Raw genomic sequence first — 21,360 nt, 5'->3', positions numbered from 1 at the left:
AAATATTTATTTAATATTTTTTTCAAATTTCTAAACACCTGTGCTTTTGGTGCCGAAAATTACCTGAATAGTGTAACTCGAAAGAACAGCCTATGCAGAAAAGAAGGAAAAATGTATGTTGAAAAAGTAAGCAGTTGCGATGCCAATAATTATACCAATAGCCTAAATTGTAAAGGCAAATCATGCTTATTTCCAAAGTTTTTCTTGTTAAATAAGAATTTTTGGCAGGATGTTTCTTCCGGTGATTTTTTACGAACAAATATTTAATTTTTAGCGATTAATATAAACCATTCAGAAATAAAACGATAGTTTTATTTTCTTTCTGGGGAATGGGTTTCTGGGAAATGGTTTTCTAGGGAATGGTGTTCTGGGGAATGTTATAGAATCAACAGAGATATTTCGGTCAAGTAAAATACATATAACACAACTCGAAATAAATGCCTTAGCGTGTTTCGGTTTATGTAGGTACATCGTTTACACGGTTTTATCGTGACGGGCCATGGCCATATGTAGAGGCACTTTATCTTGGCCTGATCGTTTGAAGGTGATCGACGGAACAATGTGCGATTTGTCAATTTCAGCGTGATCAATGCGCACAGACTTAACTATTCGGCCCTCTGCACCCCCGTGGGTGCCCTGGACTGAAAGTAGTTGCGCATAGTTTAAACACGACTGCTGTCCAAGCCACGACGTCAAGATTATCATAGGAGATCTAAACGTTCAGGTAGGCCAGGAGGATTTCACGTAGGTCCTCCTTATCGTTTTGCCTGGAGATCACCACATTGCATTTATCCGACATTATCGACGTTAGGATCTATCGTGGCACTAACATCAACTCTGATCACTACCTGGTGATGGTCAAACTACGCCCAGAACTTTCAGTCATCAATAATGTACGGTATCGCCACGGCACAACCTAGAGCGATTGAAGCACATGGATGTCGCCTAAGCTAATGCGTTGAATCTCGAAGCAGCGTTGTCAGACGATGACGAGCCCGATGTGCCAACTCTAGGGTGCCAGCAGTACGACGCGAAAATTTGAAATCAATAATAAGGAGGTGCCAAACCGTATGGGAAATGCGCGTCACGTCGCGTGACTCGTTCACTCTGACCGTACCCTAGAGGGCTGCTGAAGTACAGTAAAGGCAGCCATCAACGACGCAGCCGAGAGTACCATCTGGTACGTGGAACGCAGTCGACAGAACGAATCTCGGGTAGACGTGAATATCATAATCATATCTTAAAACGATCAAATTTTGATGTCATATCTTAATATGATATTGATGAGATATTCAAAAAGTTGCCAAATATCTGCTCAATATCTCATCGTGATATGATTTCAAAATTAGTACTTAATTTGATCTTTAGAAAGCCTAGTGCTACCCGCTGTATAAATGTCGATATTTCCCAACATTGCGCATAAAAACTATTTTAAGTTTTCAACTTTCATTATGCGTCGCCCCCAAATAACGTAACGCTTCAGGAGATAGGGGTTCAATAAATTCCGTAATGCTCCAGGGAATAGGGAAGCGTTACGACCCATACAAAAAAGTTGGAGTTATCATACAAAAGCACATTATGGGTTCCGCCAGATCCTAATGAACCAACCACTGAGTTAAAAAATATCGAATTTAGCGTTACATAATAAATAGATGTAAAATCAAACACACTCTATTTGAATTCTGAGAAAAACAAAACGGCGGTACTGATATTTATCTGTGCATCGGAACTCTATAGCCCCATCCATGTCTTGCTTCTAGTGTAATTCCAGGGCAACATAGAAAACCCGGGACTTTAGGCTAATTGCAAAACTTTGTCAAATTAGAGAATGTGTTCTGCAATAAGAATGCACGTGAATCCTTGATAGGTTAGTACGCAATTAGATACGTAAAGCATGTTAACATCAAGTGTAGTCTCGGGTGGGCAAAGTCCGATTCTTCAACTATCAGCAAGGCAGATGTCACTAGGGTTCGGTTTGATAGATCTCTAACCGTAACGAAACACAAACAAGGCGATCTACCTACGTTACGGGCTCCGTTAAAGATCAAGCATATTTTAAACCCCCTCAACCATTCATCCATCAGCACGGGTCGCCTGACACCTTGGATTGGGATTAAAATCCCAGGACTTTATGGCTCATTTTTTCGGGGCATAACGTCCGAACTTGCAGATACGCCACGAAGTCCAAGGAAAGAAGGCACATAGGATTTTATGATGCATCCAAACTTTTGGACGCTATTTCGCAAAAAAATGCGACTTAATGTCCGGGACTTTATGGCCTCGGACGTTGTGATTCGGTCCCTTATTCTTAGCCAACCGACTAGAGTTTAAATTTTCATTTTTAATGAGTGAAATTGAACGTGAATTTTGAAAATTCTCAACTGAGGAATCAAAATAAAATTCGTTTTGGTGAATGAATTTTCTCACTTCTTTATTCATGTTTCTGTCACTGACCATTTTCACTGATAAATATAGCTGGACCGTAACTACCGATTATTCTTCCAATCCCCTCGAAACTTGTGAAAAAATATTCGTGACAGAGAATTGAATGAAAAAGGAGAGGCATTCAGCTGACAATGAATGTGACCATGAGTAAAGGATAGTAAATTGTCGTTCTTGGATCTACTAATTGTCAGGGAATCGTCTAACTTTGTTTTCGAAATTTATAGGAAACCAACGAATACTATTTTTATATCCTTCAAAAGAAGAATAATAAAGATGTTGACAAGTCCAAGGCTTGTGCAGTCTCTGCTGTGTGGTCCAATGACCACCCGTATTTATACTACCTTAGGTACACATAATGAATCATACCTAGGCATTTAGGTACTGTCATAGTATTTCATGTAGGTAGATATCATATGCACACAACCATTAGGTAGACACTACAACTATGAGGGTTATTCCTAGAACTTCTAATCATTCTTATCAGCACAAAATGGCAGCTTTCCATCATATGATTCACAGGATGCATACTCTTCCTTTAAGTGATATAGGCAAACAAAAGGAAATGGACTATACAGGGTGTTAGGTTCATGAGTGCAAACTTTTTAAAGGGTGATAGAGGACCATAAATGGTGAAAAAAATGTTCTACGCATATGGTCAAATCTCAACCGTTACGTAGTTATTGAACTCCCCATGTTTTTGACTCCTATTGCCTTAACTGGCTATAACTTTAAAATGGTCAAACTTATCGCAAATTTTTAACGCTTATTCGAAAGATTATTGAATTTTCTATCGAATGGCATCTTTGAACCGATTGGTTTAGCTGAATAACTAAGTTTTCTAGAGCAAAATAGCTAAAAATAGTGTGTTTTTATTTGTTTATGTCCATCATCTTTAAAACATGCGTAATAAATTAAAGTTCTTTCTTTGGCAAAGTTTTGGCCCCTGTTCCACTCTACAATTTGTTCTTTGACGCAAAACTTCTAACCCTTATCGTTTTCTTGCAATTTTGATTTGAATGTGCGGCACAGTGCGGAAAAAAGTGCTTTCCATGACGATTGCAAATTTCTGATCTGAAATGCGACGTTTAAATCGAAATCGCAAGAAAACGATAAGAGATAGAAGTTTGATGCCAAAGAACGAATTGTCGAGTGAAACAGGGGTTACAATTATGTCAAATAAAGAATTTTAAATTATTACGCATTTTTCAAAGATAATTGACAAAAACAAATTAAAACACACAACTTTTAGGCTATTTGCTCTAGAAATCTTAGTTATTTAACTAAACTGATTGGTTCAAAGATGCCATTTGATAGAATATTCAATAATCTTTCGAATAAGGGTTAAAAAAGTGCGATAAGTTTGACCATTTTAAAGTTATAGCCAGTTAAGGCAATAGGAGTCAAAAGCATGGGGAGTTCAATAACTACGTAACGGTTGAGATTTGACCATATGCGTAGAACAATTTTTTTCACCATTTATGGTCCTCTATCACCCTTTAAAAAGTTTGCACTCAGGAACCTAACACCCTGTATGTTTGAAACGGCTAGGCTCAATGGACATAACGATAGTACAGTTAAGGCAATTATCGATAAGAAAGAGAGACAAACCGAGCATTCAGGAGGTGGACAAAGTTGGAAGGATACAATGGGCAGGACATCTTTCAATAAGGCCGAACAACGACACCGCAAATAGGGTTTCACCACAGGTCCAGTTGGTACAAGAAGACACAAATGAAAACTCCATACAAAAAAAAAATTTCATCGTCTTATTTTTGCATGATTCGTCGAGAAATGGTGAGACTTTTTTTACGCGGTTTTTTTAATTTTGAACTGAGTTTTATTTTTACGCGGTACGTATCCCCCGCGTAAAAAAAAACCTGACTGTAATCGAATAACTGTCTCATATGAATAGGAACCCAGCATATATGGGACTGATGTATCACATTCCTCTGAATTGATAATTAACCAGCATTTTATTCCGTTTCAAACAGATACCCATATCATATACTGACGGTCAACATCTCATTTCACCGCAGGTGACTATATTTTGGTGGCCGCGGATGCAGCGGCAACTGGTGCACTGTCCACTGGAGGAGGAGGGTTCGTTGCCTTTTTGATCGCATCGGTAGCCTGTTTGGTCCATTGGCCCAGATAGCATGGCAGACGGTGGATGAAGTAAATCGAACCCTTCACACCTTCATTCCAGTAGTGCTTGGTCAAGAAACATACCTCACCGGTCGTGGGCAGTGCTGGAACCTGTAAAAAAAGCAACACATCCAAAGTAAGCACCAGTGTACTGTAACCAATTCAAACGCAGTGCTAAAAATAGACACCCACCTCGACGGGAATCTGCTGCTTTACCGACGCGAGATGTGGCTGCAGTGCGTTCGAGTAGCGCTCGTACACTTGGTCGGTGTTTTCGTTCCAGATTCCCTCCTCACGGGAGTAGTACACGGCACTTCCGGCCAGGCCGGTCTTGATGGCAAGCCTGAAAGTTGCGAAAAGAAGGGATTTTTATCGGTTCCAATGGTTGTAAATGCGGCGAAATTACCTCAGCATGATCGCGATCCAAACCTGTGCTGCCGACGAAAAACAGACGAGACAGTGGCCGAAATTTTGTTTTTCTCTTTTACGTAATCTTCGCTCTGCAAAAACGAAGTTTGACAGCTTGTCACCATTTAGGAATGCTTGCAGGGTTGTATCATTTTAAGGTGATGGTGCATACAATTAATTTAATAAATTTTGTTTTGAAGGTTGGGCCCATTTTTGGAGTATTTTCGTATTGCGGATTCTACCCCGTAATAGACTCACACGCGGAAAATATTGTCCCACCAAAATATTGTCACACCGCTTTACCCATACATTGAGTTTTGCCACCGCTAACAAAAACAACATTGAACGCACTCTCTCGGTTGGTGCAATGAATACATGGTTCGCTTAGCTGCTAAATGCCATGCAATCTGACGTGTGAGTATTTATTTTTCCTCTTCGAAGATTTGCTCGAAAGTCTATCAACGAATAAAAAATGCAATAAGAAGACAGCAGAAGAAATCGACAATGGTATTTTATTAGGGCCCATTAAGGCCTAACTGATATTTTTGATCGCCAAGTGCAACCTTAACGGCGGCTACTACTCGAGCAACCCGCGCAGCGCTTCTATTTTGACTTAGGGTACGGACAGAGTGGACGCGTCACGCGGCGTGACGCGAAAATTTGCACGCAAAGGAATAACAATCAATAATAAGGAACTGTCAAATTGTATGGAAAATCGCGTAACGCGTCCACTCTGGCCTTAACCTTAACCACCCTTTTCTACACCGGTAGCAATCAAATCGACCATTGAAGCCCATTCTTCCGCTACTCACCGCATCGAAACAAAAGCACCACCATATATGGACTGTAACACAGTGACAGCAGTCGAGTTACGTCAAACACAAAAGGCTACGGTGGCGCTATCTGTTCATTGCAACGCGGCCGTTTTAGTTATTTTAGTGATCCATTAGTCACCCTGATTTGTATCGGGAGGGCTGTCATTCCCATTGCATTTTTAGCAGCGCAACTGTCGTGCTGTTATATTTGGTCACCCACCCATGGCCCACTGCACGAACTTTTGCTGGCCTGCTTATTCTCACAGTAAATTTGACATTTGAGCGGTGCCGACACCGCTCAAACATCAAATTTTGTGTGAGAGTAAGCAGGCCAGTATAAATTCGTGCAGTAATCCATAGCGACTATTTATTTATTTAACGAGCGCAGCGATCGGTAAAGTTTGCTGCTATGATGGAGGGTTGCCAAACGGGGAATAGAAGCGCGCCGTTAAAGGTGCTCTAAAAGCGAATCATGAAGAGAAATCAATCAAGTCAGTTAGGCCCTAATGAAAACTCATTGTCGAAATACTGCTTCACATTTCTTTCACACCCCTGCAGCGAGTAGCGTGCGCACGCAGCTCTCGGACGGATGTTGACAGTTCGTAAAACGTAAAAAAAGGGACGAAAACCACCCCAAAAGGAAACAAGAAAAACTTCAAAGCGAAAACTGCATCGGAGTGACAAATCGGGGTCCTCTTCTAGGTGTGGTTGCAAAAATTTTATCAATTTTCGGCAGGAAAATCCTCAAAATTTGTCCGCAAAATTAGTTTATCGCGTAGTTGCGTGTCCGTGTCGAGTGATAGTACAGTGCGTTGCGAATTTCAACCGGAAACTGGTGCAAAATGTCCGGAAGACTGCCAGCTTGTGTGATCGATGTTGGAACGGGGTAGGTGACGACAAAATAAAATCGGCTCCCGCACCGAAGAAGTGTGGTGGGAGGACTGGATCGGTGCCCTGTCGATTTCAACACAGCAGCAGACGATTCATTTTTATCTCCGCCAGTAATTTTCTTATCAACATTACTAACGTGTGTACTCTCGCGCATATCTGGTTTCTGGTTTCCAGCTACACAAAGCTCGGCTTCGCAGCGAACAAGGAGCCCCAGTTTATCATTCCGTCGGCGATTGCCATAAAGGAAACGGCTAAAGTCGGCGACCAGAGCGCCCGCCGCGTTACGAAGGGAGTGGAGGATTTGGACTTCTTCATCGGCGATGAGGCGTTCGATGCCACCGGGTACTCGGTTAAGGTAGGATCTGGTTTCTGCTTTGGGGAAGTTGTTGAGAGAGTGTTGTTCTCCGTTAGCTGGTGATGAGTCATATACCCACGTACCCACTCTTGGCTGGCTAAGAGTTATCACAGACAAACAGACGTAACACTTGCGAAATTTCCATCGACCACGCTTTTAACGATCATTTTAAATTTTCATAGTTGTGGTTTTCACAACCAGAGGCGCACGCGTCGTTTTTCTATGCGTTTGACGTTTCACACTAGCGCCTTCTGTTGACGATATGGCACAACACAGTGATTCGTGCAACTTTTCCACCAGGTGATGGTAGTGTGAACTGGGCGATGGATTTCCATGAAAATCGTTCAAGGTGTTACGTCTGTTTGTCTGTGGAGTTATCATCCACGGGTTGTTTAGTCACGCAATAATGTGTATTTTAAATTTCCTGTTAAACAGGACAATATTATATTATATTGCAACACATGTTTCTTTAAACGTTATAAGACTTCGAATGAGTGTAATCAGTTTCGTACCTTTTAATTCCGCCCTACATAGGGCGGAATTAAAGGGTACGAAACTGATTACTTTCATTCGAAGAGGGTATTCTGCTTAGAGGGTTCGAAAAGTCGGTACAACGTTATAAGACTGTTTAGTCATTACTGTAATGGCATGTACCAAAATTCAAAATTTGATACAGGATGGCTTTTCAAGTTATATAATTATTATTTATTTTAACTTAAAATTTTGAAAGAGGGAAAACCCCCTTTGAGTGATTTCTTCAATTACGAGATCTTTAATTAAAAGTTATATGATGTTACAGTTATTATTGACATCATAGCTGCTATTATTATTATCATACACTGAAAAAAGTTTTCACATTGTTTTCATCTGATTTTCACATGAACTGTTTTCATATGCGTGTCCAATGAATTATATGGGAATATCACATAGATTTTGCGAAGTTATGTGATTTTCCAATAGAAGCTATGTGATTTCCTAATGTTTTCCATATACCGTATTGATTTCATATGATATTTCCGAAGAAATTTTCATCGGAAAATCCAATAACAGTTATATAGCCAAACTAATGGAAATTTTCCATTTGTTGGCAACCCGGCCTTGCACTTTACATCAGGGATCGCGATCGTCAGTGGCATGTGAGGAAAATGTCATCGATGACAAAACGATCCACAACAAAAACCAAAGCGAAGAACAAATGTACAAACAGTGAATTGAATACGCTAAAACCTTAATTTCTAAAACTTACTTAATCTCTAATTGAACTAAATTTGTAATACGTAGAATTGTAAGTACAAACATGAATTACATCGAACCGATTATTAATGCTTAAAATTATACATGCAGCTATTATAAAAACAACACAAACACACCTGTTACATTACGACGGAGAGCACACGTGGAAGACTTATGTTGTAAGTAAAATAATGATTAAAACTTAGCCTAAAACATGTATTAACGAAATTAAAATTCTAGCTAAAAGCATACTCAACTACCCAAACCCCGAGTTTGCTAAAGAAGCGTCCGAAACCGTCTCCGCTCCCGTAACACCATTGGATATGTGATTTATTTTTTCAGTGTAGATTTTTTATTTTGTAAACATAGACTGTTCTTTTGAAAACGACATCTTTTGTTGTAAATTTCAACTTACCGTTTGACTTCAGCGGGACAATGATAAACCAGCCTTCCTCATTTATCGAATTATGGTTTGTCCTCAGCAGCAGTAAACGTAAATCAAATGGACCTAAAGAAGTCGGATACCCAGTTCAAAAAATACATATTTCTGGAAAAACGAAGCTTTTGGATCTTTTCTACAAAATTTGGCGGACACTTTCTCGCCCGAATGGCAAGAAAGTTTGGTCGTTCCTATACCAAAACCCACAAGCACACATGCGGACCATCGCATTTTCGCCCTCATCTGCTGCCTATCCAAGGGGTGATACACAAATTATCTCACGCAAAAATCGACCTTTTTCAACTCCTCCCCCTTCCCCCTATGTCACCCTTTTTGTATGGGGCCTCAATGTTTTGTAAGAGTCGTCACGTTCTGCAAAACCCCTTCTCCCCTAAAAGCGTGACGTGATTTGTGTACGACCCCCAAGGTGATGAAAAGAATGGTCAATAGACTATTGAAGTAACAAGTATTCTGCCTTGCTGATAGTTAAAGAATCGGACTTTGCCCACCCGAGACTACACTTGATGTTAGGAAAACAATCTCTATCAATATCTAATTGCGTACTAACCTATCAAGGACTGTTAAGTTCTGGTAATTCAAGGACTCACGTGTATTTATATTGCAGAACACATTCTCTAATTTGACAGAGTTTTGCAACTAGCCTAAAGTCCCGCGTTTTTCTATGTTGTCCTGGGACTAAACAAGAAGCAAGACGTTGATGGGACTAGAGTTCCGATGCATGGATAAATATCAATACCACCGTTTTATTTTTCTCAGAATTCAAATAGATTGTGTTTGATTAGGGGCGCTATTTCACTGGGATTTAAATCTCTATGATAACGGGACCTTTTTATCGCAATCGATTACTTGCACCTCTGGGATAACAAAACAGGAACTGTACAGAAATCGATGCTTCATTGCCTCTCAATGACAATGGAGTAGTACCTACGACATGCACTAAATACTAAGGATACGGGTAATGCCACAAAAGATCTAAATAGGGTAGGGCGGGGCAAGATGGGTCGCATAAGGATGGATCACCATAACTTCGTAAATACAAATCGGATTGGTTTGCATTCGTCCGCTGCTCTTTAATACACTAGTTAGCTATGCTAAAAGTCGATAAAAAGTTCAATACAAAATATGATGTTAAACAAGCAGTTTTAAAAAGTGATAGATTTTGTGCCGTGAAAAAAGTGCGGGGCAAGATAGGTCACCTTTTAAGTAATTACTTAACATTTTCTCAACGAAAAACGTCAAAATATAAGATTTGTTCCGCATTCATGTAGGCTCCATATCCATACTGAGTAAACCAGAGCTTCATACTAGTAAACATTTTATAAATTTATTTGGAATATAAAAAAACTTTACGATTTGAGTGATCCTGAAGCGACTTGAAAATCGATGTTTTTTCTAAAAAAATATCATAATTTTATGTTATAATTTTGAGCGTTTATTCCGCTTGATTGAAGTCATTTATGAGATAGTCTTGTAATAAAAAATAAATAACTTTTGAATGCTTCAAAAATACGTACGTTCAAAATTGAAGGTGACCCATCTTGCCCCGCGGCCGTTTATATGGAGAATATATGGAATGTATCGCATAAGAAAAATGGCAAAAAAACCATTTTATTTTTTATTTCCAATGAGAGTGAATAATTTTTCAATCAATGCCCCAAACTTTTGTATATTCATGGTCATCTAACAAAATTATTAACATAATCAAAACATGAGTAATGCGCCCGAAAATGGCACTGACCCATCTTGCCCCGCCCCACCCTACTGGTCGCAGTGGCTCACCCGAACAAAAAAAAACAAGTCGAGGTCAATGATCATCTTGACCACCGTCAACATGCCTTCAGGGCCGGCTTTGGTACGAACAACTGTTTTGCTACTTGGATGATGTTCTTCATGATGCCCACACTCCAAAGGACTGCACACCAAATTGATCTCGCTAGACCTCTCGTAAGGCGTTCAATCATACCTGGACCCCTTTGGTACTGAAGAAATCAGCAAGATTGTTGTATGTCCGAGAACTCCACATTGTTAGAAACTTTCTGTCGAATCGCACCTTTCGAGCTCGAGTGTACCTCAAGGAACCGTTACGCTATTCCTGGCGATAAACGGAGTCTCCTCTAATCTTTCAAGTGATGTCTTCATTTTTGTGTATGCTGATGATATCGAGCTGGTGAGCCCTGCACGAACCACGACATCCACAGTCGGGTTCACTTTATCTGCACTTGAAAGCGTGCGTTGCCATATCTGCAACACTGGTTATCAAATCAAGGTCTTTCTATCACGACTCAAGGTCAGCCCATTCCACTGAAAGAAATTCTCAAAATTCTTGGCGGTTTTATCAATAAAAGGCTTACATCCAAACAACTTTTCGCTTCCGTTAGGGCCAATTGTTGTACTCTGGAGGTTCGTTTCCGACGTTTCCGAGTAGCCAGTCGTCTGTTCAATGGATTAGAATTGACCTGTATCGCAACCGACAAACTCCTCCAAGTCATCACAACCGTGTACAGTAACTACGTAAGAACCACATCAGATCTGCTACCGTCAATCCCGGCAGAGCGTAATGTGCATACGAATAATGATGGAAGCCTCTTGACAGACGGACGTGAAGTGATCGAAAGGTGGAAGCTGCACTTCGATCAGCAAGCACTTGAATGGCGTGGAGAACGTGGGCACGGGAGACCACGGCAACGGAGGAAACGATGACACCAGTGCAGCGGAGGACGGAAATCAACCAACTCCCACGCTGAGGGAAGTTAAGAATGCCATTCGTCAGCTCAAAACTAACAAAGCAGCGGGTAAGGATGATATCGCAGCTGAGCTCATCAAGATGGGCCCAGAAAAATTGGCCAACTGTCTGCACCGGCTGACAGTTTAGAATGTAAGAACTTTAGAGCGATCACTATTTTGGATGCTGTCTACAAAGTGCTATCCCAGATCATCTTCCGTCGTCTGTCACCTAAAACAAATGAGTTCGTGGGAAGTTATCATAGCCGGCTTCATCGACGGCCGGTCGACAACGGACCAGATCTATACCGTACGGCAAATCCTCCAGAAATTGCCGTGAAGACCAGGTCCCAACGCATCACCTGTTCATCGACTTCAAAGCGGCATACGATAGTATCGACCGCGCAGAGCTATGGAGGATCATGGACGGAAACGGCTTACCTGGGAAGCTGACTAGATTGATTAAAGCATGGTGTGCAAAATTGCGTAAGGGTTTCGGGTGAACTATCCAGTTCATTCGAATCTCTCCGGAGACTGCGACAAGGGGACGGACTCTCCTGCCTACTCTTCAACATCGCTTTGGAAGGTATAATGCGACGAGACGGGCCCAACAGCTGGGGAACGATTTTCACAAAATCCGGACAATTTCTGTGCATTGCAGACGACATGGACATTATTGCCAGAGCATTTGGAACGGTGGCAGAGCTGTACACCCGCCTGAAACGCGAAGTAGCAAAGGTCGGACTGGTGGTGAATGCCTCAAAAACAAAGTACATGCTGGTTGGCGGAACCGAAAACAACCGGATCCGTCTGGGCAGTAATGTTACGATAGACGGGAATACTTTCGAGGTGGTGGAGGAATTCGTCTACCTCGGATCCTTACTGACGGCTGACAAAAACGTGAGCCGTGAAATTCGGAGGCGCATTATCGGCTCCAAAAGAAACTGGGGTCAAAAAAGATTCACCCACGCACCATGTACAGAACGTTAATAAGACCGGTGGTCCTCTACGGACACGAGACATGGACCATGCTCAAGGAGGACCTGCAAGCACTCGGAGTTTTCGAGCGACGCGTGCTAAGGACGATCTTCGGCGGTGTGCAGGAGAACGGTGTGTGGCGGAGAAGGATGAACCACGAGCTCGCTGCCCTTTCGCCGTAATCCCAGCATCCAGAAGGTGGTCAAAGCCGGAAGTATACGGTGGGCAGGGCATGCTGCAAGAATGCCGGACAATAACCCTGCAAAGCTGGTGTTTGCAACTGATCCGGTTGGCACAAGAAGGCGTGAAGCGCAGCACGATGGGCGGACCAAGTGGAGCGTGACCTGGCGAGCATTGGACGCGGCCGAGAATGAAGAGCGACAGCCACAAACCGAGTATTGTGGCGTACTATTGTTGATTATATCTTGTCTTAAAAGTGATGTTGAACAAATAAATGTATGTATATGTAATGTAATGTTCGGGGAGTTGGTGAGCGTTCATGATAAATATAAAATGAACCTTCTAAAGAGTTCTGGAACATCAAAATTCATGAAATTTCGAGAACATTATGGAGATGAGCAAACGTTCCAGAGACAAGCATTTTGGAGAGAGATTCTGAAATGTTTTCGAGAATTTTATAGAAATAGCTGAACATTCTAGAAATCTCTGGAACTCTCCTTTCTATTATATAAATGCGTACGACCAGTAGATTCGGCAGTATTTTATGAACCGACAGACGTTTATGTGAAAAAGTGTTGCAATGAAGAAGTCAAGTGTAACTGGAACTTTAAAAACAATCTTTAGCTAGCTCAAGCATATCGACGACTTCTGTATAACTGATTGGTGGTAACATTTTTGTGCTTCTTTCCGATTGTCTGACAGATTGTTCTAGCAACAACACTGGTTCATCCTCCATTTCGGTTCTTTGATTACAATTTAGTAACGGTTCATATTCTTCTGAGGTGGATTCTGCTTCTAATTCCTCGTCAGGTCTAACGTTATTCATTGTTAATTCTTTCCTTTCAGTACCCCGTCCGCCACGGGTTGGTGGAGGATTGGGACTTGATGGAGCGTTTCCTGGAGCAGTGCATCTTCAAGTACCTCCGGGCCGAGCCAGAAGATCATCACTTTCTGCTGACGGAGCCACCGCTGAACACACCGGAGAACCGTGAATACACAGCCGAGATTATGTTCGAGACGTTCAACGTTCCGGGACTGTACATTGCTGTGCAGGCCGTGCTAGCTCTGGCGGCCAGTTGGGCATCCCGTCCTGTGGAAGAGCGAACCCTGACGGGGATTGTGGTCGACAGCGGGGACGGTGTAACGCACGTGATTCCGGTGGCCGAAGGATACGTCATCGGATCATGCATCAAACACATTCCGATCGCCGGTCGCAACATAACGTCGTTCATTCAGAGCTTGCTTCGCGAGCGCGAGGTGGGTATTCCCCCGGAGCAGAGCCTCGAGACGGCCAAGGCCATCAAGGAGCGGTTCAGCTACATCTGCCCGGACATCGCCAAGGAGTTTGCCAAGTACGACGCGGAACCGACCAAGTGGATGCGCCACTACGAGGGAATCAATGCAATCACCAAGCAACCGTTCGGGGTCGATGTCGGCTACGAACGGTTTCTGGGACCGGAAATTTTCTTCCATCCGGAGTTTTCCAATCCGGACTTTACGACACCGCTCTCGGAGATTGTGGACACGGTGATCCAAAACTGCCCAATCGATGTGAGGCGACCGCTGTACAACAACATTGTACTGAGCGGAGGGTCGACCATGTTCAGGGATTTCGGTGAGTTAGCGATTCTGCGATTACGAATGCGCAGGATAATAAATTCGTTTCTTGTTGGTTTCTTGCAGGTCGACGGCTGCAGCGTGACATCAAGCGTAGTGTAGATGCGCGTTTAAGAATCAGTGAGAACCTAAGCGAGGGACGGATTAAGGTAAGCATGTTTATTTTGTTCTGTCGATAGTCTATATTGCATTTCCGTTATTCAATTGCAGCCCAAACCAATCGACGTTTCGGTGATTTCCCACCACATGCAGAGATACGCAGTCTGGTTCGGTGGCAGTATGCTGGCCTCTACGGTAAGTCATCCGCTTTTTGATTGTTCATGCTCTCTATGTACCAACTTCCTTTCTCTTTTCGCAGCCCGAATTCTACCAGGTTTGTCACACGAAAGCCGCCTACGAGGAGTACGGTCCGGGCATTTGCCGTCACAATCCCGTCTTCGGCACCATGACGTAGTTTGTCCAAGCTAGCTAGGACTCAATTCGGATCGTTCCTTCCGCTGCTGCATTGATTTTACCTACCTATATTGTACTAGCGTCTTTTTAAATTGCATTTAGAGAAACCGAAATTCCATAACGAAAGGCACGGCAGATCGGAATCCATTTGCGTAGGGTTTGCCTATCAAATGTTGCGGAAAATGAAAATTAAGAAAAAAAGCAGTGTTGATCACTAGGTATTCCTTTTGTTTTCTAATCGATCGGTTTGATAAAGTTTCGTGTTGTTCCAATGCTGTTCATTGGATTACTACAATTATAGACCCATATAATTATCAAATTGTTTTATGCATCAATAAAATCAGAATATTCATCACTTTTCTTTTAAAAATCGTCATTGGCACACAAAATAGAAAACTATAGATTTTGATAGGAAGGATAAGGTACTATTCGATACCGGAAGAAACAAACATGCCAAAATTCAAGATAGAAACAACCGTGTGGATGCATTTATTTTGGAACCTCTAGCATGACGATTATGATAGGGACTCAGTGTAATCGCTTGAACGAACTAAAGCCCGTAAACTCACGTGAGTCAAACAAAAAAGTATTCTTCTAGCCTTCTAAGTAAAATTTATTCACAACTGGGAATGTCTTTTATTTTTATTTTTTCAAATTTTCACCGTACCCTGTGTTAAACTGAGTGATGAAACCAGGAGCAAAAGCATGTAAGCAAGCTAATGAATATTAAATCAAATATGTAAAACACATTCTAGATAATAAAGTTTAATTCAATACAATTTGTATCGTTTGGTTTATATCTCCAAGAATGGAAGAATGTTCCCACAATTTACGTTGACTTTACCTGTTGACTATCGTGAGGTGCCCATATTTCGTGCACTTAAGAATTCTCGAAGTTTGATAAAAGACTGAAATTTTACCATGAAGTATATAAGATTAATTTCTTCTATAATATTTAGTGCTGCCACTGTAGCTCCCAAGAAAAATAAAAATTAAGCAACTTCACATTATACAAGATAGTTACACCATTAGTTTTGATTTGTTTGAAAGTGCCAAATTTCGTGTTAAAAGACGTAGACTTCGCCTAAATGTGTTAATTTTTGAAACGTATATACGCTGGCTATGCTATAGCATACTCGTATAATACCCATGAAACCATAACGTGTAGATAAAATCGATGTCTGTGACGAAATATGAGTGAATATTTGCTGTTTCCCATGTTTGTTGTTGTCCCATGTTTACATTAAGATTTCCAAAAATCCTTCAGTAGTTTTAAGGGTTATTTTTTTTTGACGTTTGTTTTGCTCATTATTTTACATCTAAATTTAACAATATATTGTTTGCTATTTGAATCAAATGTTCACTAACTTCACTGATGGTCAGTAATGTGAATAAAATCATTTTCAATTGTAGTTTTTTACCTTTCTATTATGTGCATTAATAGGCACATTCCTTGGGAGGTTAGTTCTATTCTAGTAAAGTGTCGTCTTCCAAATTTGTGCTCTGGAAATAAGGCTTACGGCAATAATTTGCTTGAATGAAACTAGCGGCTGTAAGCTACTACTCTCAATGTTTGGGTAAATAAAATCATCCCGAGCTTACTTAGTATTCCCACATTTATAAATTTGTATTTTTTTTTTCACTTTCTACGTAGTTTATGAGCAGCCCCTAGCTAATTTTAAACCAATTAAAATAGTTATTAGAACTATAATTAATAACCGAATCATGCGATGGCTACAAGTACACATGAACCTCTAAAACAAAATTATAAAAAAGAATGCACGAAATTGGGGACCCATACAAATTGTGGGTTCCCAATTTCGCCAACTAACATAAATGTTGAAACAAAAGAGAAAAACAACATTTTTAAGTAATTTTATTGCGTATTATAATAAAACATATTGAATTGAAATAATCAAACATAAATTGGAATACCGTGCCATGCCCTAATACCGTGTGCCTCCTAATACCGTGTGTTTGACAAAAAAACTCAAATATTTTACTAAGTGTATCATTTTTTTAACTGAGTAACTAGTTTAATCATTAGCATATTAAACCTTCTCGAGTTGGGCGTGATAAATTTGACACATATTCACAAAAACAAGCGATTAATAGTAGTTTACGCAACAAGGTACAGAATGACGATTTTTACAGCACGAGTCGTACATTTATCCAACGAGGCTTGCCGAGTTGGATAATTACGACGAGTGCTGGAAAAATCGAGTTCTGCACCGAGTTGCGTACAACGTTTTTTGCAATTTCATAAATTACCCTTGAGGATAGTTTTTAGCAAAACTTTTTCATCAAACTGCACACTGATGTTCATAGCCATGTTTAAGAAAATCTGAACATAGCAGGTTATACTGAGCAGTTGTCACAATTTTTCAAAACTGCGTCCACAAAGCATCAAGAAGTTGACCAAAACTGAAAACAGTGCTGTAATGGTTCATTACGCAACGCAAATCAGTGCTGTAATGAACCATTACAGCACTGTTAATTTGGTGTGGGAAAGTAGGCCTTTTCCTGTCAGATTTGCGTGAGGTAAAACAGCCTATTACGATGAGAAATTGCAAAAAAATATTTACAGAATGTGAGTGCAAAGTACCAATACACGGTATTAGGGCATGGTTCCTTTTGTGTTCCAAATACCGTGTTTCGGCTAAAACTTGCAAACTGAAAATATTATTGATACTTTTTACTTTATGAATCAATTGCACAAACCTATAGGCAACGTTTGACGCACAGGTTCTTTTGAGTATGAACTTAGTATGATTGATAGAGTGATGATTCAAAGGACCACCAATGTATGCGGGTCACATACACGGTATTAGGAACAATGTTATGTTTTACAATTTTGATTTTAACAATGGATTAAACATTTGGAATTCCATTAATCATATTTATTATACATAATACAATAATAATAATACATAATAAGCAATAATATAGCGTTTGAAAAATCAAGAAACATGGATAATTGATTTTTACAGGGCTCTTTGAAGTGAAGAGCATCCTTAAGGTCACGGTATTAGGGCATGGCACGGTATTTACTGTTGCTAGAGATCGAAATACTTGTTCACTTCCGTGAGTGTTGATTTTCTCGTATCTCTGAATATGGCATCTGCTATTTGCATACATTTGCAATTTATTTTTCAATCTTTGACATAAATCAAATTTTTCATTTCTTTTTTTGTGAATTGTATTGAGATCAAATGCAGTTTTGAGGTTATAGCAAATTTTGGATGATTCCGCTGTTTATTAGATAATAATGCTCTCAGATGTCAGAAGTTAACGAAGTTTGGGCCCGCACGAAATTAGGGCACCCCACGGTATCTGTAGAGCACCATAACGTTCAACTCTTGTACCTATGTCGATATAGATGCAACCATCGACCGCCATTTGGCTACCAAGATATTAGAAGCTTTCAACATTTTCCACAAATTGTCCAGCTACCGTAAAACTGAAAGGGTTGACCGTGTTTTCATCTAACGATTTGGTCTTGTTGACGTTGATGCTTGCCGCCGAGGAGCGATTGACAAGATCATCGAGCTTGCTTTGCATAACAGAGCGCCGTTGAGCTAGGAGAGCAACGTCATCAGCCAATTCAAAGTCATTTAGGTGCTCCATGGTAATGAGCTGTCACAGCAACCCACGATTTGATTCACGATCAATCGCACCTACCAGGATCTCATCGATTACGATGAGGCACAGTAGCGATGATAGGATACATCCTTGGCTCACTCCAGCAACGACCCAAATAGGATCGGACACCGTGGTGCAGTATTTACTCTGCACGAAAATGCCCTGTACAGCGAGGCCGTTGATTTTCTCAGGGAGACCCTTGCGCCTGAACAGCAGACCCGCCTCTTTCGGGAGAAAAAGCGCCGCCTGGAAGAAGCGGAGTGTGAAGAAATGGAACTGCTGTGCCGTTCCCAAGAAACACGGAAGTTCTATCAGAAGCTCAACGCATCCCGCAACGGCTTCGTGCCGCGAGCCGAACTATGCAGGGATAAAGACGGAGGCCTCTTGACGGACGGACGTGAGGTTATCAAAAGGTGGAAGCAGCAATTCGATCAGCACCTGAACGGCGTGGAGAACGTAGGCACGGGAGCCCACGGCAACGGAGGAAACGACGACGCCAGTGCAGCGGAAGACGGAAATGAACCAACTCCCAAGCTTAGGGAAGTTAAGGATGCCATTCACTGCCCATAACTGCATATTTGTAACATTTGCATTTTTTGTCAAAATTGAGTTAATTCCGGGGCTCATCTCCAAATCATCAGTACTTTCATCTATCCAAATGAATTTTACAAGTTTGTTCCACAAAATGTGAAAAAATACCAAGTCGTTTTGTCTCATTAACAAAAATTAACGAATGTAACCGTATAACAGTCACACTGGGAATACACACTGGCCTCATAGCGTACAGCCAATCTTATTTTGCTCAAATATTTTTTTGAACTGTTCGCCCAGCATACAAGAAGAGCTGTAGAAGATTTCATTGCGAAGTAATTAACTTTGAATTATTGCCAAATTTTTGAAATTTAGATCCTTTTCTATACTAGTGCAAGTTGCAAACTTTGAGCTCCATTTTCACCAATGCCTACTTTTGTCGAATGTGACTGTTATGCAGTTATGGGCAGTTCCAGCTCAAAACCAAAAAAGCAGCTGGTACGGATGGTATTGTGCGTTTAGCACTAAATTGATTTCCGAAAAAACTTCATTGACTTCCGCTGCCTTTCCTATGCGTTAAACATAACGTCGGAAGTAGTGCGCTGTACAGTAAATCTGGTTTGCTATACAGCGCACTACTTCCGACGTAATGTTTAACGCATAGGAAAGGCAGCGGAAGTCAATGAAGTTTTTTTCGGAAATCAATTTAGTGCTAAACGCACAATATCGCAGCTGAACTCATCAAGATGGGCCCAGAAAAGTTGGCCACCTGTCTGCTGTAGTATCTACCCTGATCTGAGTAAACTACTGTAAGAATGTTATCAAATAAGAGTCTTGTGAGAGACTTGAGAGTAAGGAATAAAGCAGAGTCAGTTTGTTACTAGCCGTTGCATGAGACGGAGACGAAACCCAATTGATGGTGTTCTTTTATTATACCTGAAAGATCTCTTAAAACTAACTTAAACTAAGCATTAAACTAATAAGTATTTACAGTACAGTTATAAGATATAGGATATAACAGTGGCGACGACGGTAAATCGGGTTTGAAGTGATAGTGAAAGTGCAGGTAGGGGCTGTCCATAAACCACGTGGTCATTGGGGGGGTTCGGCCAATGATCATTTTGTATGGACCAATAAAAAAATTTGTATGGACTAATGACCACGCGGGGGGGGGGGTTTAAAAGTCCCAAAAAAATGACCACGTGGTTTATGGACAGCCCCGGCTCAAACGGAAGGAACTTCCAGTGTGAGTCAGCGTAAGTACTTAAAGAGTTTTTTGAGCCTAGCAACTCAAGAAGCTTGCAAAATCGACAGACAGGTTGTACTTGAAATTAACTCGGTAAGAGATAATTAGAGTACCTGTTGCGTCATTAAAAGACGGAATTAGATGCGGATGCATATATGAATATTGTGAAAGTTGATTTCAATTCATTATCATAGCATCGTAGTAACACCATTTTGCTTTCCATTTCTTTTATTCCACAGCGTGTATTCAGAGCTTTGTTCGCTAATTTTCTCTACATTACTCCGAGAGACAACCATATCCACATCCAGCGAGCGGGAGAAAACTAACCCCACCCACGAAAGGTACAGATTGCACGGAATATCTCGAGAGAGGTGTGAGTTGCTGCTGTTGTTGTTGGAGGTGTTGCTGTTGTGTGGTGCGTGGTGGTGAGCTGGTGTTATCGCTATCAAGTGAGAGAAAGTGAGAAACTGCTGGGGGCTCGTTGAGTGACCTGCGGAGCGACTGATTAAGTGAAGACTCTCCTCACTGCTCATTCTTCGTTGTGAAATCGTCGTGAGAAGGATATCGATCGGCGATCGACTGCAAGAACATCTGATTTTATTACCGATTTGAAAGGAGGCTGAGGAAGTACGGCGAGGTAGACGACTGAAGTTGTCGTTGGAGCTTCAAAGGTACTTGTTTGTACTGAGTGCATGCTGATCACGACTATCACAATAGGGGAGAGTGGCAGCCGCCAGCTAATCAAAACAACGTGTACGGTGAGACCGATCCGCAGCAACCGTGAGTAGAGACCTTAATTTGTTTTCGTGAATTTTGTAGCACCGGTAAAGGCATCTAAATGACTACGCTAGGTATGATTGGGTCTATTGACCAGTACCAGCGACAAATCTTTTACAAACTATGTGGAGAGATTTGAAATCTTGTGTAAACTGAATAAAGTATCGGCTGAAACTAAGCAGTCGTGGTTCATTTCTGTTAAGGGAGACGAAGTTTTTGATGAGGTGAAATTAATTTTCCCAAAGAAAGATGTAAGCGAAATACCATACGATGAAATGATTAAAAAACTGAAAGCTCGTTTAGATAAAGTGGAACCGGCGTTAATGAACCGATATGAATTTTACAACCGGTTACAAAGACAAAACAAATCTGCTGAAAATTTTGTGCTAGCAGTTAAGCTACTTGCAGAGAACTGTAACTTTCGTGAATTTAAAGAAGAAGCTATTCGAGATCGTCTGATAAT

The 21,360-nt window shown here is 41.1% G+C and overlaps 2 protein-coding genes across 2 annotated transcripts; one reads left to right on the top strand and one right to left on the bottom strand.

The window, feature by feature from the left end:
- Positions 1 to 4,395: 4,395 nt before the first annotated feature.
- On the bottom strand, positions 4,396 to 5,149 carry LOC109406008 (MICOS complex subunit MIC13 homolog QIL1). Its single transcript, XM_019679061.3, has 3 exons — positions 4,997 to 5,149; positions 4,783 to 4,933; positions 4,396 to 4,701 (listed from the first exon to the last, which is right to left on the bottom strand). Exons 1-3 carry the CDS (start codon positions 5,002 to 5,004, stop codon positions 4,486 to 4,488), a joined length of 375 nt encoding a protein of 124 aa, XP_019534606.1. The 5' UTR covers positions 5,005 to 5,149; the 3' UTR covers positions 4,396 to 4,485.
- Positions 5,150 to 6,457: 1,308 nt separating this feature from the next.
- LOC109408702 (actin-related protein 3) lies at positions 6,458 to 15,480 on the top strand. The gene is made up of 6 exons (XM_019682100.2): positions 6,458 to 6,699; positions 6,879 to 7,059; positions 13,478 to 14,246; positions 14,315 to 14,397; positions 14,459 to 14,542; positions 14,607 to 15,480. The coding sequence occupies exons 1-6, from the start codon at positions 6,656 to 6,658 to the stop codon at positions 14,700 to 14,702; spliced, it is 1,257 nt and encodes a 418-aa protein (XP_019537645.1). The 5' UTR covers positions 6,458 to 6,655; the 3' UTR covers positions 14,703 to 15,480.
- Positions 15,481 to 21,360: the final 5,880 nt, after the last annotated feature.

The sequence above is a fragment of the Aedes albopictus genome, chromosome 2, assembly GCF_035046485.1.
Source record: "Aedes albopictus strain Foshan chromosome 2, AalbF5, whole genome shotgun sequence".
Taxonomy (NCBI): domain Eukaryota; kingdom Metazoa; phylum Arthropoda; class Insecta; order Diptera; family Culicidae; genus Aedes; species Aedes albopictus.
This window is presented reverse-complemented; position numbering and strand designations above follow the sequence as displayed.